Source organism: Alligator mississippiensis, chromosome 4 (assembly GCF_030867095.1).
Source record: "Alligator mississippiensis isolate rAllMis1 chromosome 4, rAllMis1, whole genome shotgun sequence".
In the NCBI taxonomy this organism is placed as follows: domain Eukaryota; kingdom Metazoa; phylum Chordata; order Crocodylia; family Alligatoridae; genus Alligator; species Alligator mississippiensis.
Window position 1 is genome coordinate 113589987 of NC_081827.1, and position 19322 is coordinate 113609308.

The 19322-nt window shown below is 47.7% G+C and overlaps 1 protein-coding gene and 1 long non-coding RNA gene across 3 annotated transcripts in view; both read right to left on the minus strand.

Moving 5' to 3' along the window:
- Positions 1-461, minus strand: part of FGD4 (FYVE, RhoGEF and PH domain containing 4) — a 192398-nt gene extending 191937 nt beyond the window's left edge. The window contains exon 1 of the mRNA XM_014608905.3: positions 335-461. Coding sequence (XP_014464391.2) covers positions 335-431 — 97 coding nt within the window. The 5' untranslated portion in view covers positions 432-461. The remainder of the gene's footprint in view (positions 1-334) is intronic.
- Positions 462-3531: 3070 nt separating this feature from the next.
- LOC132250161 (uncharacterized) lies at positions 3532-17050 on the minus strand. 2 transcript variants are annotated; one of them, XR_009461776.1, is made up of 6 exons: positions 11838-17050; positions 10089-10357; positions 8190-8242; positions 7140-7254; positions 6952-7025; positions 3532-5761 (listed from the first exon to the last, which is right to left on the minus strand). It is a non-coding gene; the product is annotated as an uncharacterized LOC132250161 (long non-coding RNA). The 2 variants fall into 2 exon arrangements; XR_009461775.1 differs by having other exon boundaries at positions 11565-17050.
- Between the last annotated feature and the right edge of the window lie 2272 nt (positions 17051-19322).

The window sequence follows — 19322 nt, forward strand, 5'->3', positions numbered from 1 at the left end:
TGAATGTGCGTTAAGACAGGCAAACATGCATTTTCCTACTACCTCTTCATGGAGGTACTAGATTGACTGTGCATTAACTGAAGCGCATTGCTATCCATGTAGACGCACCCAAAGGAGCCAGGTAGAGCAGTTTCCGCAGGTAGGACGGGGGGCAGACAGACCCCGGCCATGTCGCTGCCCCCCGGAGTGGCTCCTCAGCCCAGCCGGGCGCTGCGGGGCCCGCAAGAAGGCTCCTCAAGGGCACAACTCAGCCGCCGCCGCGCTCAGACACAGGGGGGCAGGGGCTTCCCTCCACCCCGAGCAAACTCCTCCCGCCGCCCCGGGCACAGGTTACCTGCTGGCTCCGTGTGGGGCCGGGCGCGACACGGGCCAGGGTTGGAGCGCCTGCGGATGGCCGCCCGCCGCCACGGCGCGCTCTCGGCCGCGTTCATGTTGCGTTGCGCTGCGCAGCGCCCAGCCCGGCCCCGCCGCGCCTGCTCCGCCCGCACTGCAACTGCAGCCGCCGCCGCCGCCGCGCTCGCCTCACCTGCCAGGTGCTGCCTCCGCCCCGCCCCGCCACACCGCTCCTCTCGGCCTGGCGCCCTCCCTCCAAAGAAAGTCGAACAGAAACCGCGGCTGCTTTTCTCTTCCCCCTCCTGTCTGCCTTAGGGTTGCCAGCCCTCCAGGAGCCCCCAGGAATTAGAGAGTAATCTTCAGGAGCCTGCTGAGAGTCACCCGGGAGATAAAGGCGAGGGCATTCATTCAAATAAAACACCAAACGTTGGCTCTGACTCGGGGTGTACTTGGCAGCGGCGTGGGGCTGAGAGGAGAGGAGGTACAAACAGCTACAACTCTTGGGTCCAGAATGAGACCTGTCATTAGACCAATCGGGAAATCGCAAGAAAATTATCCTTTTCTGCAAGCTTTCGGGATCAAAGTCCCTTCCTCAGGCTCTGGGAAAAGTATACAGGCAGTCCTCAATTTACAACGTTTAGAGTTACAAAGTCTTGCACTTACAACATTTGTAAATTGACACCGTGTTTCAACTTTATGACGTCAGTTTCGACTTACAACACTTGATCCGATGCGACGCCACGCCAGCGAACGAGTTCGCAGCATCGCTCATCTCCCTGGAGAAGATCTGTCCAAACTTCCTTGGACGCTTTCTTTAAGGAAGCAGACAAGACACCAGAAAAACCTGCAGCCAAGACTCCCAAGAAGACTCCAGCCAAGAGCCCTTCAAAAAGTCCAGCAAAGTCCCCTCAAAGAAGTCCTTCCAAATCAATATGATTGCTATTTACAATATAAATATATTCATGTAGCTATATTACTCATCTATAATTGATGGAGTACAAAATTCTGGGGGTATTTTTGGTGGAAAAAAGGGTATCACCAACCCCCCATTTATAACATAGTTTCTTATGAGAAAATTGGTTCTGAGTTGCAACATTTGGACTTAAGATGTGGTTTTCAGGAATCAATTGTGTCGTAAGTCTGAGGACTTCCTGTAGATGGTTCAAGATGGCCAAAAGTCCTTGTAGATAGGAAAGACATACAAAAAACTAGAAGTCTTGGTTCCAAAATGATACCTTTTATTAGACCAAATGGAAAATGGGAAGAAAATTGTCCTTTTCTGCAAGCTTTCGGGATCAAAGTCCCTTCGTCAGGCTCTGGGAAAAGTGTAGATGGTACAAGATGGTAAAATGTCCCCATAGGTAGGAAATAAACTTCATTTTTGCACAGAGAGAGCTGAAGATGGAAGTCTGTCCCTCTGGGTCCATGAGAGTGTCTTTGTGAGCTGTGTTGAGTAGCTCTTTGATGTGTTGATCAGGCAGAATTCCTTCCCTGAAGGTGTCAGATGGCAGGCAGGGAGGTAAACAATCTTTCTTGTTGTTCTGCAATGAAGTTTAACATCCAAAATCAGCTAAAATTCAGCACCTTCCATGTTTCAGAGGTATATGTGGTAGCCATGTTGGTCTGAGACAAGAAGACATACAAAAAACTCCTGGTTCCAGAATGATACCTTTTATTAGAGCAACCAGGAAATTGCAAGAAAATTGATTTAGTATAAAAAAGAATCTGATTTAGACAGTTGTCCAGTGGGTTTTCCAAATGTAATAGTCATGTGCAGAGCTGACCCTAGCGGGGTGCGGGGCCCAGGGACCCCCACAAATCAGCCCCTTTAACACTGTGTGGGGCCATGGGACGCAAAGGTAGGGCACGGCAGTGCCGTAGCAAGGAAATTTGGCACACAGGTTCAAGCAGATCCTGCATGCCCTGGACGAGCCGCTCTTCAGCAGACATGAAGCCGGCAGTGCGCAGCAGGGCGGGGAAGATGGGGCAAGCGGCTGGGCGCTTCTTTCGTGGCACGGAGCTGAGTCACCAGCTCCAGGTGGGCCCTGTGGGAGAGGCCGCGGCCATGCCACCCGGCTCTGCAGGGCCCCCTAAAGCACGGGGGCCCAGAGTGGTCACACCAATTCACCCTACCCAAGGAATGGCTCTGGCCATATGTGTTTGCCTTCCTGTAATTACATCATATGATGAAACTTCCTGGAATAGTTTCAGAGTTGGTAACCCTAGCCTGCCCCTGGGGATCACAGGGCTGCTTTCCTACCCCTTGGTGCTGCCATGTCTCCAGGCAGAGTGTCACTGGGCAAAGTCCACCAGCTCAGAGAGCCAGCAGTCACTGTCTGGTGGGCACTGCAGTACTGCCAACTTCACCATGCCAAAAATCATGAGAGGAACTCTTAAAAACATCAAGAGCTTGGCATCTAAATCATGAGATGCTATTTTTGAATGTGTTCGTGTGTTTGTGGGGGTGTTATTTGTGAAGGTGTGAGGGACAGTGGAGGTGTGTAGCGGGGTTTGGAGCCGGGGGGGAGAGGGGGGTGTTCCCAGAGCATGCCCTGGCAGGATGCAGGGTGCTGTGGGTCAGGAGTGAGAGGCAGCAGCTGGGATGGGGGGCTGTGGCTTGGGAGTGAGGAACAGACACAGAGACATCACCCAGCTGGTAAGTAGAGGGAAAGGGGTAGGGGGTGGGAGAGGGAAGGAGAGAGTGGGGCAAGAGCAGGGACTGGAGTAAATGGGGCCCTGGGGCCAGGGTGGGTCATCCACAGGCATGGGGGGGGCATGGCTCCCCACCATAGCGCGCACTCCTGGGGGAGGTATGGGGGTCATGTGCTTCCCCATGGGGCATGTGACCCCCACGGGACAGAAGCAGGCTGCCTGCTGTAGGCTTGGGGCTCTGTGCCCTGCTGCTTTTGCCCTGGGAGCTCAACCATGCAACACCAGTGTGCTTCCTGCCTCTGGGCCAGTGCACTGCCGCATCCCCTGCCCACCTAGCAGGCAACAATAGTGTCGTGCAGCTGAGCTCCCAGGGCAAAGGCAGCAGGGTACAGACCCCCAAGCCTAGGGTTACCATATTTCCAGGATCAAAAAAGAGGACACCTATGGGAAGGAGGGGGTGGGGAGCCAGCGTTGGGGGGGGGGGGGGCATGAAGGAAGAGGGGAGGACCATGTGATTGCAGGGCCCACAGTGATATGCCTGTGTCCTGCCTTTGCCCCTCACTCCTAAGCCCCTGCCCCTCCCAACCCTGCCAGTGCCCCTCACTCCTGACCTGCAGCCCCCTGCCGCTCAGCACTGGTGGTGCCCTTCACTACTGACCCAGAGACCCCTGTCCCTCCAGACCTGCTGGCCACACAGCTCCTACATGCGCACATGCACACACACTCTTGCCAGGCCCTCATGCAGAGCATGTGACCCCAACAGCCAATCACCTTGCCCCCTGCTCCCAGCCCCAAACATCCAAGCTGCTTCTGCCCAGGAAAAGCAGAGGCAAAGCAAAAACCTGTACATTTGCTCACATTTTAAAAACACACCTGGACACAAAGACAGAGGGCCAAAAAAGAGGATATGTCTGGGTAAACCCGGATGTACGGTAACCCTCGGCTCCTCAGGAAGCAGCAGCTCTCCCTCCTCACTCTGGTAACCCAACATGCCTCACATGGAAGGACGATGGAGAATGCCAATGCAGACAATACCACTCCCCCATCTTTTCCCATCCTGTGAGCCCTAGGTCAGGCAGGCCCATTCTTGCTAAGAGGTGTGAGAATAAGTAAGGAGAGTTTCAGTGGAGCCCCTTCCTGGCCTGGGGAAGGATGGGAAACACTCCTGAAGCTACAGGTGCAGGAGGAACAGCAGAGAGCAGAAACTGGACTCACTGGAACAGGCCTCAGCAGCCCAGCCTGTGGCTTACAGTACAACATCATTGTGGAGAAGCTGTGCCCACAGACAGGCAGTGCAAACGCCAGGTGGGACCAGGCATCAGAGTTTCCTGTTCTGCCCATATGGCAGCCAGCAGCCTGGAAACTGTCCCCACTTATGGAAGGGGGATGTTCAAAAAGCAAGAGCTTAAAGAAATCATGGCTGCCTATATACATGCTCAGAGGGGGCGGGGAGCATGGGACATTTTAATTAGAGCGGTTTCTGGGCAGCCATTCTAATTAAAATGCCTCAACAGCATGTGTATTCAGCCCCCGCATGTTTAAAAATGGCTGTGGGACACTTTAGCTAAACTTCAGTCAATGAGGTTTAGTTAAAGCGCCCTGCGGCCATTTTAAAATGTGCAGGGGCTTAATACATGTGATGCTGTGACATTGCTGCCACTTTCTAATTAGAACATGGAGCAGATGCGATTAATCGCATCTGCTGCAATGCATTCTAATTAGAACACCAATGAACATATGTATAGGCAGTCCATATTAAAGACATCTTCATTATTTGGGGGGGGCAGTCCTAGCTTGGAGGCTCTTCCCCCGAAGCTTTGAATTTTGGGGGTGGGCAGCAGTGACCTTGGCAGTACCCCTTCCCCCAGCACCAGAGTAATTCCAGCCCTTGAGGGAAAAGCAGTACAAATTAGCGATGGGTCAGAGATGATTCAGGCCCTCATAGGAGTGAGTCTGAAGGCTCCTCTGGTGGCCCTGAGCTCCCTAGGCGGAGAGCAGGGGTCTGGGACATTAATATACCCTTCACTTCTCACTGCTGCCAGGACAAGACACACTGGTCCTCAGTCCTGGGTGTTTGCTCCCCTCAGACAGCTGTGCCACTCTGCTCTTCTACTTAGAGAGCTTGGGTTAAACCTCAGTCACTGTAGATAAAGACTCGCAAAATTGTTCCCTCTCCTGGTGCTGAGAATAACAAGTCAGTCCGTGATTCCAGGGGCCTTCTGATTACCCTGTGATTCCAGGTGGAGATTGTTGCCATCTCCAAATGGCATTATCTGCTGGCTTTAACTCCCCACCCTTTCTAGGTGGCACCTCCAAGTTATCTCAAGGAGTTCTCTGGCCCTTTGTGGCACTACCTGCTGGTTGGGTCAGATCCTGACCTCTCTCTCCGACACCCCTCCTGTGGCACAGCCAACTGCTTGGGAGGGCACCTTAACTCCCGAATAATGCATCCTAAAAGGAGCCTTCCTCCCCACTGTGGAGTAGGTCTCCTGTCTGCCTTCTCTGTCTGCCCTCCTTGTTGAGTTTAATTATATGAGAATGAAGTTGCAAATGATCACGAAGTACAATTAGCAGCCTCCACCAGACCACATTTTTTCTTAACTCTATTTATATTTTTCCTAAACCAATTTAACATGTAGGTATAATCTCAGGTGAGACTTTCCGAAATTTCCTGTGGTGCAGTAGGCAACTTGAGAGGAGAGAGTGCATTCTGGACACAGCATTCGGTATCTTGTTAAAAAGGGAAGACCATTTTTTTGAACACTGGGAGCAGCTGCTGTGAAGAAAAGAGAGCAGTCACTTCATACAGAAGAATAAAGGTCATTTAGTCCAAAGGTCATTTAGTCCAACATCCTTCCTCAAGAAACAAGTTTCTCCTGCGGACAGGGTTTGATTTTGTACAGGGAAACACCCTTGGATTTCCAGTCCAGTCTTGTAATCACTCAGCCATTGCACTTAGCCAAATGGACTCTACAAGCAGAGTGAATAAGCCACGTGTGCTATGAAGGAGTGTGTTAAGGTGTGGCACTGATAACCAGCTTGACTGGATCCTCTGCTGTGGCCAACTTCTGCAGAATTTCGTGCTTGAAGGTCAGGAACTAACTATCTCTTTCCTGCGATGCTGCATGTGCATAGGGCCATTTGTAGATGACACTTTAAAGAGGGTTTAAACCAAGTTAAATCCCTTTTGCGCTGCTTTAATGTCATTGCTGTTTTCACGTTCGGCAGTGTATTACACGTTAATTCTAGCCACTGTAGCACATTCAGCGGCATAATGCACCTTAAATGACTTTGGGATGCAGCAAATGATTACGGGGCACTGAAAAATAAAACACCGCCAAGGAGTTTTAGTTTCCTACACTACAGCCATGGAGAGAAGCACCAGGCTCTGTGCAGCTCAAGGGCTGTGCAGGCAGCCTGGCAGCAGCCTGGGAAGGCAGGCTCCACAGAAGGGGAAAAAAAACCCAGCAAGCCTGATCTTTTTTTTTTCTCTCCCCTGGAGCCTGCCTGCCTGCCTGAGCTGCATGGGGGCCCGGTGCTTCCCTCCGCAGCTGTGGTGCCCCCTGAGCTGGGTGCCTGCAGGTGGGTGCTCCCTGGTGGGGGGCCACCACTGCTGCACAGGGAAGCACCAAAAGTTCAAGAACCATTCTGCCCGCCAGCAGCTCGCTGTCTCCTCCCTGCCGCTGGAGAGGCAGGTAAGGATTGAGCTCCGACATGGATATACATGACATGGGGATTTACTTTGCCCTAAATTGAAGCGGTGTTTTTAAAAAACCACCACTTCAATTTAGGGAGAATTAAACCCCCGTGTTGTCTACATACAGCCTAGGGCAGCAGTGATGATCTCTGGGTAGGTCAATGAATGCGGATTCAGGAGGCCTAGTCATTTCCTGGCTTACCTGCAGACTTCCTGCATGGTCTTGAGGATATTACCTAACTTAGCCAGTATCACTTCCCCATACATACCTGTCTGTATCAACCCCCATTTCTTCTGGTATGGGAAGATCTTTCTTTCCAGCATCTTCAGACAGTGTTTCCAACTGTTCCATGGAAAGAGTAAGGAAAAAAAGAGTCAGGCAAGGCTCTGTTTGATCTGTGCTCCTCAGGATTATACAGCCACAGAATGAGGGGCAGGCAGTGGTGGTGGGGCTGACCTTTTGTGGGCCAACTTCCTGGGGTTCTGTTACCGAAGGTTTTACAAAATATTGACCTCAGACGTGTATGAAGAGTCTTCTGTATCCCAGGCCTGGCACGTGTCAGCAGAACTTCCTGTAAACAAGAACACATCCACAGTCAGCTCACCTGGGACTCATTTCCACTTTTATGACTGATGTTTTTAACCGTTGTTTTAGCATCACTACAAAGTAGCATCCTGCAAGCTTTTGTTCCAATGGGCCTGTCTTGGCTGCATTGCACCCCAGCCGGTACTGCTGCAGGGAGATGCACCGTGCCTGCTTCTGTGCATACTGCCTTCCCAAACTGATGCAGTGTAACCACAGCACCCATCGTGTGGTGCTGGCTGGATCCAGTCAGCTCTAGCTCTTGGGTGAGCCTACTGATACACACAGGCCACCTGACTTCCATTTCAGGGGAGGGACAGCTTATGCAGAGCACATGCTGCCTTCCTCACTGTGGTAATCCTTGGTGCAGTACTGAAGTAGACAGACATGCCCAATGCATAGGCAGAACCAGTGCATGCTCTCTTTATTCTAGAGGAGGTTTGTCCATATTTTGATGTGTTTTGGTGCTACCCCTGGGGCATGTTTGTATAGTGCCTAGTGCGTGGAAGCCAGAGCCGTATTGTACTGTCCTAACAGCAATCTGCAAAGCAATCCATATGAAAGAGCTAGTTCTTCAAAACCCACAGATTAGGTACAGCTTTGGATCCATTTTGCAGGCTGCTAGTGGAGTGTCTCTTTATGAAAGTTTATGCAAGGACTTGCCAGACAAAATGAAAACCATGTGGAAGGTGTGAAGAGCTTCCCTTTAAAACATGACTTCCTTTGCCAGAAAAAGTCTGCTCTGGAGAAATCCCCCACACTGGGAGCGTAACTATTCTCTAGAGCACTGTATTTTTGAGACAGTCTTTCACCCTCCAAATGGTCACTGAGATTAAAAGAATGAAAGAATTAAAGAAACTATAGCAAATTATAAAGACGTTAAGGGAAATAAATAAAACCCTAAAAAAAGTGCAAATCTCATACATTCACTTGCTCTCTGTGCTTCCAGTGATGGTGATGGTTCTTCAACATTCTCACTACAAACAAAAGGAAACAGCCATTTGAATTTAGAGACAAACAAGATTAAAGGGTCATAACATTAGCATTTCAATAGTATTTTTCATCTTTGTTTCTTGTTCTTCATGCTGTTTTGTGCTGAGCACACTGTCAGTGCTTCAAAAACAATTAAAAATCACTCATAGTGCTTTACAGACTCTTGACCACATCCAGCTGCTCTGAGGTAAGGAATTGTCCTACTGAAATATTACATGGCTGGGAATCTAGAGTCTGGAAATCTGCCTACAACTCTGCCACTCATCTGTCAGGACAGCCTTGGGTAATGCACTTCATCTCACAGTTCTCTCTCTGGAATGGACTCTTAGGCCTAGTCCTATGTACTGTTCACATGTGTAACTGCATTGCTTCATCCTTACGCTGTTTGCGATTATAATTCTCAATGGTAGAATAGGACTGCCCTTTGAACTGGCCACTGAACCCTTAATTTAATATTTGGTGGCTACATAACACAGGGGTTGCCTCTTTGCATTTGGAAGCAGGATAAAACCTTGGACCACCTCATATCCCCACTTACCTCCCTGTTTTGGCTGCCAGGGGGCAAGCTTGGAGAGGAGAGATGGAGGGAACTCTAGGCAAAACTTAACTTATGACCTAGTGGTTAGAGCATCATGTTGGGGAAAGTTTCTGGGTAAGCAGGACCTAGGACCTATGTCTGCTGTCTTCCTGAGCAAGTGGGTGCACCAATTAATGCCCTTCTGGTAAGCAGGGGCAGGCAGTCCTCAGGCTTGCTCTCTGTCATAGCTGCATCACAATCAGAAGCTGAGAAATCAAAGGTGTGACCTGCTGCGGCCTGTGTATTGGGCCCAGGACTGCTCCAATGACAATACTGCTAGTGATGCCCTTGTGTGCTGGGAGAGATGCACCCAGGGAGTCACCCCTTCTGATAGACGGAAACATTCACTGCTTCAAACTAAACAGTTGGAAGCCAGTGAAAGTATTGGAGGGGCCATGACCAGGCCCCCAGCCTCACAGGTCTTTAGAACTCAGATTTTTGGGCAAAGCCTGCCCTCAGGTCCTCCAAAGCCTTATGGAGGGAGAAAACACCGAGATCCTCTGTCTGCAGCCCAGCAGCAAGGTAGAATTGCATAGGTGGGGCCCAGTTCTCCAGTTCGGGGCAGACTTTATGGACTGTTTCCCTAGTGCAATGGTTCTCAACTTTGTTAGGCTCAAGGCACCCCTTGGAAAATGCAAGCTCTTAGTCTTCACTTGTGAGTACAGAAACATATTAGAGCAATGCTTCTGTTGCAAAGAACTTTGAAGGACCGCAATAGGCCAGCATGGCTCTAAATACACTGCATTTCTATAGGAAATCTCCGGGCTTATCTTGTGAATCCTGTTTGCACTGCTACAAGTGCTAACACTCTGTGTGGCACCCTGCGGCAACCCTGAAAGGATCTCAAGACACTCCACAATGCTGTGTCACCCAGTTTGAGAATTTTATCCTAGTGGATTCTGGATGTACAGCAGGTATAGCTGAGAAAGATGACCTTGCTCTAATGACCCTCTGCTGAACATGTCCTCCTATCAGCTATGGTTGTGTAGCTTGATCTTGGGATGGGAAGAAAGCAAGTATCTTGGTAGCAGAGTAAATTAGCCTTGTATGGAAGCTCAGAGTCACTGGCACAGTCTGGTCCCACTGTGCTGCAATAGTGAAAAGGTCTAGTTACAAGCAAGCAGAGAACTGGACAGAGCCCTGCACACCTTCATGCTGAACCTAGTCTAACGTAGGGACAGCTTTGTCCAGCGAGCCCAGATGATCCCACTCCACCACAGCTCCCATTCTTGCTGTACCGCCAGAAAAGTTACCTTAGTTGTTCACTGTGTATGGATGAAGTCAACAGGCTCCCCAAATACAGAGAGGATTCAATTTGAATGATCTCCTCTATCTGCTGCAGCTCCTCTTCTTCCTCCCACTGTTGCTCTGCTTCAAGCTTGTCCTCTACCTTCTCCTCTCCTTCCTCCTTCTCAGTGTGGTGGTCTGCCAGTCATGCAAGGAGGCCCACCTTGGGTTGAAGAGCTTGCAGAATATTCAACATAGGCTTCATCACCTTCCCGAATTAGGTCCTGCTGAAGGCCTGAAATCAAAAAGAAAGCTTTTGAAGAGGGCACCGCCTCAGAATCCTTTCTAAACCAGCTTTTCCTACCAATCACTAAAATAAGAGTGAACTAAACCAAGCCCCTTTTAGACTTGCATTCAGATCCATCCTATGAACTTTAGCTGAGCACCCAGAAAAATCAGGGCTGTTCAATGACAAGTTTTGTTAAAGGAAAACTGCTTTGTCCATCTGTCATATTTCAACTTTCTCTTGAAAGCAGATCAGAAACAAACACTAAGGAGCCACTATGCATGTCAACTATTAAGACCAAATACTTCTTCTAGGCCCCAGTTCAGGAGGGCATTTAAATATACTTTTCTCAGCAGGTGCCATTAATTCCAATAGTCACTAGCTCAGGCTTCAAGTTATACAAATACTGAGATTCTTTGTCCCAGGCCCAAACATTACAAATCATTGAAGCCTGTGAGTACTTCTATTGACAACAGTCAGATTTCTGTACTTAAATCTTTTCCTGGATCAGGGCTCTAGCAAAGTCACAAATTAAGTGGGGGGGGGGTTTAATCAATCCACACATGAACATGCCTGTGTCATAAACCTGCTCTCTAAATAGAAACTCTGGTGTTGTGATGAGACCCAACTATTCAATCCCATGGGTTGCTTAATAAACTGGGTCTGGGTTACTTGTCACTGTTTTCATATCTGGGTTACCTGCACTCATTGCCTGGATTACACTCCGTGTCTGATATCCTTATTTTGGGTAACAGGATTCAGCAGTAGGATCCTGGAACCATTGTCCGAGCCACCCAAAGCTCAGAAATTGGGCTTAGCAAAATAATTTCTTACACACCTTCTGTGCTTTACTTTGAAAGAGGATAAGAGTTGTAGCTCTATGGAGAACAAGCTCCTGAAACTGTCTTCATCACTCTGGACACCCATACCACAGCCCTCATATCTATCAATCTCTAGTTTTGACCCAAGCCTTTCAGGGGAGGCAAAGCCCCTCATTCTGCCATATGTGGTCTTCTCTTCCTAGTGATCAAATGGCCCATTTGGCTTGAAGAGCAGCTGCCTTTGAACCACTCTTTGCCATCAGTAAGCAAAGCAGAGAGCTGTAACTGTCTTGTCCATATGCTTAACTCAAGGGATTCCAGCCCTCTTCTTATACCCAGGCAGATTTCTTGGAAAGAGAGTAGATTAAAGATTAGTAAATTTACTGACCACTAACCCAAAATCCCAGCTAGTGAGGGTCCTCCACACTGATGACACACTGCATGCTGTCCAGGAGATGGTTCACCACCTTTATAAGAGCATTCAGCATTTACAGTAGATGGGCTTTCAATGCCACATGAACATCTTAACAAAAGATTCAGTTAGAAGCAAAATGGCATTCACAAAACAGGATTGCCCCTGCCTTATTCTTTCCACTTATCTCCCCTGGTCTTACAACTGGTTGTCCTGTGCTACTCAGAGATAAATGACTGTCTTCTTCTCTCTGTACCTCAAATCTTGAACTTTCATCTTCAAGACACTTCTCAGCCAGCAATGCTCTTAGGTCTCTTAGGCCATCCCCAGTCTGAGCAATGAATACTTCTTGCAGTTCCTCAAGAGGTTCTGTTTTTATGGAAATAACTTGTCTCCTATAGACTGGCTGTCTTCAGTGTGTAAAGATTCTCTTTCACTGATATGTTCATTCATGTTCATCTGATGTTTTGACAGGAGTACTTGCAAAGCATGTAATATTTTTCTAGTTGCATCATTCAGTAATGAAGTCTTTTCTGCATCTAAATCCGCAATGGGTAAGAGGGAAGAAAATGTTGACAAAAGATTTGCTGTTAGTTTTTGTATGATAAGAGGAACTATTTTACTAAGTTCTGATGATAAACGGTTTGGGTTATCTGAAGGCTCAGTAATGTCTCTTAATGTATTTTCAACAATATTGTCAGCTTCAGCGCAGTGGTGAAGTGGTAATTCTCCAAAAAGAGAGCTCTGAAATGGATTCCCAGAAATCTCTTGGAAGACCAAGTCACAAAGAGCTTCAGAAATAATCATGCACCCACTTCTTAAACACTCCTACATGTTGAATTTAGACTGACATTGTGTCAAAAGCTTGTTATAGACTGAATCAGCAATTGTATGAATCATGTCATCCTCCCTGAAATGCAGATGTTCGATATGCTGGCAAGAAGAGTTCTCATCTTCAGAGATTTTTGCAATAACTTTACTGATTACTTTCATGTGAGTCAAGTCAAATTCTGCAAGTTCCATTTTCTTTTCTGTAGCGGAAGATGTGCTGGCAGTGGCAGGGAGAATGTTAGATAAAAGCCTGCTGATTATATCTTCCAAAAATCTGTGGCATACCCCCAGAGTAGATGGTGTGGGACTTTGACATTGGGCATTGCTTTTGGTAGCATCTTCTAAAAGCTTCTCATCAATTTTCCCAGGTTCTAGAGGTTTATACAGAGCTGAAGAGGGTGCTTTTGCTAAGGGTTCTTCCTGTTGGTAATCAGTAATTTCTCTCCTTATCAAAATACCTAAGCTCTCTGCTGATGTACTCTTGTTTCTTTTCATGTCTGCATAAACGGAGACTTTGGAAGCACTTTCTTGCAGAAGGTCAGATAAACTGGAGTGAATAATTTTGGCCGTCAATGTGTCTATGTCAGAGGGGAGAGACTGATCTTCAGAAGGCTGCAGGTCTGTGGCCTGACATATGGAAAGCTTATTTAGCACTGAATCAACTACATTTGTGCTGATACATGAAAGATCGCATCCAAGGATTGCACAGTCCTGAGCATGTAGATTTTGTGAAGGGACCAGTTTGCTCATTAGTTCATCACATCTTTCAAAAAAGCATCAGCATAAATACTGGCTGGTGACTGCAAAGGCTGAGGCTCAATTCCATATGTTGGCAGGGGCTTGCTGTGAGCTCCCTGTACTGCCTTATGCGGTACTTCCTCTTCAGGAAATATCTTTCAACATGGTGAAAAGAAGGGCTTTCTTGCAAGCTGCCTGCCAATGTGGGGTAGAGTTACTCTGGAGCGGACTGCCCTTGGTTTAGTTAGTGTGTCCAGGGGGGATGTAGAAGGTTTGAACCCCAGAGTCCCTCTCTTCACACATCCTGGGGATCTTCTGGGTGTTCTCTTTCTGTCTGTGAAGACAAACTTACTGGCATTGGCCTCCTCATCTCTCATGTCTCTCTCAGCTATTTTTTCCTCTTCATATTGTATCTATTGCTGCGTATATAATGTCTGTTACTTCAGCTACAAACCAGGTCATTATATTTGTAATTTCATCAGTCATTTCTTTGGTCTTGTTTTTCTGTAGCAGGAACAAATGAGAAAGGACAATACATGTGTTAATGAATTCCTTCATTCTCCCTTCTGTACATGGCAACAGCTGTCTCCTGGGTGTGATTCAAACTTTTAGGACAAACAATAAGAGCCTCTCGTGCAAAGTGACATGTATCACCAGAGCCTTTTGGATAGGGTGGGATATAAATCTAACAGAATAAATATAGGAAATAAAGAAACAGCCAGTTCAGGAAAGGTCAGCGAAGGACAAACTAGGAGAAGCATTGCTTCTCTTTGAGTTTGTTTCTGAAGGGCTGAGATGCAGTCTGATGACCATGGAGGAAAATTCTGACCATCTTGAAGCCCAGGGGAGGTTTGTCACTGATTTCAGCAGGACCAGGATTCCCACGCAGGAGCCTAGAGATGACCTAATTTTACCAGTTTACCCTCTCACAAGTGTCATGGGGGCTAGGCATTGGATACACCTCTGGACACACACTGTGCAATAGACCCTGTGTCCAGAGACTCTGTCACATGCTGAATGGGAAATGTCAGGAAATCTCACTTCCATGTTCCATATTTGAACAGATGCTGAGGCCTGACATTGGGACTGTCTCTAACATGCCTGTCTCACCACTACCAAGAAAGTTTAATTTATCAACTAACTTGCTTCTCCTTGAAAAGAATCAATTAATTTGCAGACATTTTCTCCATCTTGCACCCAAACTCAAAAGCTGTGTCCTCCCTGGGCAGTGTTGCTCCCTGCTCTTCCTCAGGATGAGACATCTAAACACTGTCTGCTGTGGAGCTTTTATGCTTTTCAAGGACTGTGCAGGCTTTTGTTAATTAACACCCTAGCCCCTAGTGCAGAAGGTAAAGAGTCCGTCCCCCACCCCATTTTACACATAGCAGAACTGGGTCAAAGCTACTTTCTACTAATCTGTGGCCACTGAGCTGTAGTGCCTTCTATAGTTTTGTCACCCTGTTGTTTCCCTTGGTGTTAAGAAAAGAGCATCTGTCACACAACCAGTCACAATACAGCACATCTTCTAGCATTATATCCTGCTCGCTTGTTTCCAAAAAAATGTGTAAGATTGTGTGGAACAATGCCATTTGAGGACTCCTGCACAACAATACATGTCATGGCAGGGTGCACTTTATCTTTCAGTTTTGACATCATCAGCTTCCACTTCTGACATCTCCCCATGCCCTGACTTCTTACCCAAGAGGATGATCTTTTCTTGTTTGTGCCTTTATTAGCAACTGGCACAAATCTAGGCTGCTGATTACCTGGCATGAAAAACAATCAGTTCTAGGACAGTCCTATATGTTGAGTGTAAACTGCTTGCAGGTCTAGGAGTCTGTGTCCCAGATTCTGCTATAAAAACCCAACTCTGGGGGTGACTGAGGATAAAAGGTTGGCCCTACTGAATTAAATGGGAGTCTTGACATTGACTTTGGTGTAGCCAGAGTTTTGCCTGAGGTACATAACCATTTTAATGGAAAGATGGTGAAAAGACAGATACAACAGTGGAGACCATACCTGGAGATTAGGACGGTCAAGGATTATAGAACTTTGCACATCAAATTTAAAAACTGACAGGGTCCAGTTTCCTTCTGTGTTGTACACTGATCCTGCAAACACTAATGCAACTTGCTAAGAAACAATCATGGGAGCAGTCTATCAAGCTCCCTGGGATCATAGACATTCTTGAAATAAAGCATGTGCATGTTATTTGATTGGGGCTATAGTCCTCAACTTCTTTATGAAATTCTAAATAGAATTGCCAAAAAATCCATTGGCTACTATTGACCCTAGCCATTTACTGATTACCTCATTAAGGTATATATGATATATATAAATTGTACTGTGGCTTTGTTTCTAACCTCCATTGCTTTATGAAGCATATGTTGCTTTTTGCTCTGTCGCTTTCTCTGTCCATCCATCTGAAATTTTTCTTCTAAAAAGCTTTTGAGTTTTTTCTGGTCCATGTAAACCCTGGCTAAATCTCCTGAGAAACATGTAAACAGTTGGTTAATATCACCTGTGGTGCAATCAATTTCTGCTCCACCCCCTCCTTTACCTGCATGTCTTTTTGCTAAAGCGAATGTAGCATTTTTTAACAGATTCCAAGAAGCTGTGAGGTATAACTTGGAGGTTTGCAAACTGTTTCAGTGGAGTGTACTGCTGATGAATTAACACAGGCCATGTCCTGTCTTTTCAAAGGCACAATGAGAGCGGAAGGATGTACCTTTCCCTTAGGAGCCAGGAAGGGGACCATGCTCCATATCTCTCTTCTCTATGAAATGTTCTAAGTCACCTTCTCCACGCATTTTCTAATAAGGCCTTGCAATGGGATGTTAGATATCCAACTGAGTGCTTGGATGCTTAGCAAGGAGTCAAGAATGACGGAAAATGGAACTGGGACAAGGCCAAGTTGGAGAAGACCTAAAAGCAGAGGTCAGGCTTGTTGGGGAGAGAGAATGGGCACAGGGCCCTAGGGTCACTAGAATGCATCCCTGTCCAAATCCTGGGATAGACCCCTGTCCAGATCCTGGGAATATCCATGAGTCTCCCCACTCTTCTGTTGTCAGCAAATGTCTGTGAGCTTTACTTGTAAAGTGTGCCCCCCCTGCTCCTCTCTAGATTGGTGGACAGAGAAGTGGACAACCCATTGTTGTTGTTGTCAGTTCCTGAGTCAACTCAGATGGCAGAACCCACTCTTCCTAATTTCTACCAAGTGCCATTTATTGCTCCTTTTTCTCCTTGTTTGGTACTGCTGCTTGGTCCTTATTTGCTGCCTTCCCTTACTTACTGAATGCAGAGGGGCTTAGAAACAAAGGTTTCTCTTTCTTGAATGTGGAGTCATGGCCCTTTGGCCAAATGATGAACTATTCCCCTAGGATTCTCCACTTCCATTTGTATTTTTTTTTGTAATGTTTTCCTCCTATCAGTTGTATTACTCATTATCTTTAATTTGGGGGGATTAGATGATTAAAAACACTGATCATGTGATGTGATGTCATGGCCATATAATTACAGGTTTAATCTCTCCTCTTTGGCAGTATGGAATGTAACTGGATCACAATCACCTTGCACTAAGCAACCACCTGGCCATTGTCTCCTAGCATCGACAGCTTTGCTCCATGATTGGCTATGTCTGTCTCATTTGAATAAAAGCTATATCCTTCCTCCCAGTAGGGTTGGAGTATTGTTGTAGTGATAATGGTTTGGGCAATATGCATAGGATCAAGGTGATTTTAGGGTCATCTTTCTTGGACCAACCATATAAGTGGGAAAGAATTCCCCACTTCAATTTCTTCTTTTTCTGTCACCTTTTTCTCCCAGTCAGTCTTTTTTGTTTAATTAGAGAAGTTTCTGGGCAGCAGGTGCCCTTCTTCTGTGCCTTTGTCTATCATTGGTCCCAAATTTTACACCTGGTCCAATAAAAAACATCCCCCAAAAATGCCCCCACCCCTCCACTTCTCATGTGCACTGCTTTTGTCAGGCACAGAGACACAGAGCCCCTAACCCCATGCTTGACCTTCCTCAAAGGTCTCTGCCACCCTCCTGAGCTCTCCCTGGAAGGAACTGGAGGAAAATCCCATTCCTTTACTGCCTCCCCCCAGATCCCTTTAGGCACAGCTCAGCTGCTTTGCAGAAACAGGTGTAGGAACAGGGAAATGGCAGGAGGAGAAGGGAAGGAAGAAAGAACTAGAGGAGGCAGGAAAAGCCCCTGTGGAAGTCAGAGGAGTGGTGGGAGGGGGCTCTTGTTGGGTCTGCAGCATTGTACTTGATCCTCAGTGGCTGAGACTTGGAGCAGCCCCTGTGTTTTCAGATCAGCAGCACCCAAGTCAGAGTGACAGACAGCTGGAGAGACAGAGCTGCAGGGGAATATGGGGATCAAAGCTCCCCACCCATCAAAAAGGTACAACTAGGTATTTTGTCCCAAGCCCAAACATTGCAGGGGGCTTGAACTGGCTGAGATTTGGCAAAGCTCACAACTGGCTTTTGTACCAAAGCTACTACCATGTTGTTGTGTGCTAGAGCCCTGTGACCTGGGCCTAAATTACTGACTGTGACTGAGAAGGGCCACAACCCTGAACTCATTAACCATGAGGAAGGGTTGGGGACCAGGCAGAGAGAGGGGTCCAACTGCACTACTTGGCCCAAACCTGAGAGTTTCTGGGGCTGGCACTTGTGGGGCAGAAGGGATGGACAGATGAGAGGTGGCCTTGGGACCAGAAATAGGAATCAGATTCTCCCAGAGAGACCTGCCACCATGAAGGTCTGTTCAGGTCTGAGCCTCTGGCCTGGGGTTCTGGAACTTGCCCTGCAGGTGATGTCAGCCCTCTATGAGGTCACTGTCTCTCTGGCCCAATGCCTGATATCCTACCGATGCCTCTCTATGAGCTCACGGTCTGCCCCACCCAGCCGGGCTCATTCCCTACCCATAGCAGCCCCTTCACTGTATAGTCTAGCATATACTGTATCTCATCCCTGACAGTGTCCAGTGCCAGAGGCTGGTCAGCACAGTACAAGAGAAGCCGATCCTGGACAATGGAGGCTAGCCAGTCTAGCCAGAGAGGGGACAGTTCTGCTAAGTCCATGTAGTGAGTGCAAGCTGCCCAGCAGTGCAAGTGACAAAACCAGGGGTGTTTATACATGTGCCCCAGGAGTGTGGAGGGACAGTGCTTTAGGTAGAGTGGCTCCAAGAGCCACTCTTAATTAAAGTTCCCAGAGCATCACGTGCAGTGTCCCCATGCTAAAACGTAGCAATGGGGGCACTTTAATGACAGCTTGTTGAAAGAGCTTTAGTTAAAGTGCCCCTGCCACCATTTTTCAGTGCAGGGATGCTGATACACATGGTGCTGGAGTCTGCTGGAGCACAGTAATTACCATGCTCAAGCAGATGCAAGACTGCTCCCACACACTGTAATTACAGTACATCGAAGCAGCCTTGCTCCATATCTATAGGTGCCCCAAGTGACCCACTGACAAAACCAAGTGGCAGACATGGGAGTTAGGGGTACAGCCTCTGAATTACAACTACCTAGACCTTAAATGCGCTGTAAGTAAGAGATGAACAGTGGAGAAAACCCTGGTCATACGCTGTTCACTCTCCCTTTCAGCAGCCACTCCCTGGGCACATCTACATGAGGCACTATGTCACTGTAGCAACAAGCTATGGCAACATGGCTTGTAGCAACGGCAACATAGCATGGGCGGGCACTAACTGTGACTCTACTATGGTGGTCCCTGGTGGCCCTGAGCTCCAAAGCGGGGAGCAGGAGTCTGGGACCAATATGCCCTTCACTTCTCCCTGCTGCCAGGACAAGACAGACTGGTCCTCAGTCCTGGGTGTTTGCTCCCCTCCGGCAGTTGTGCCACACTGCTCTTCTGCTTAGAGAGCTTGGGTTAAACCCCAGTCGCTGTAGCTAAAGACTCACAAAATTGTTCCCTCTCCTGGTGCTGAGAATGATGAGTCAGCACGTGATTCCAGGGGCCTTCTGATTACCCTGTGATTCCAGGTGGAGATTGCTGCCATTTCCAAATGGCATTATCTGCTGGCTTTAACTCCCCACCCTTGCTAGGTGGCACCTCCAAGTCCTCAGAGAGTTCTCCAGCCCTGCTTGGGAGTGCACCTTGACTCCTAAATAATGCATCCTAAAAGGAGCCTCCCTTCCCCCTGTGG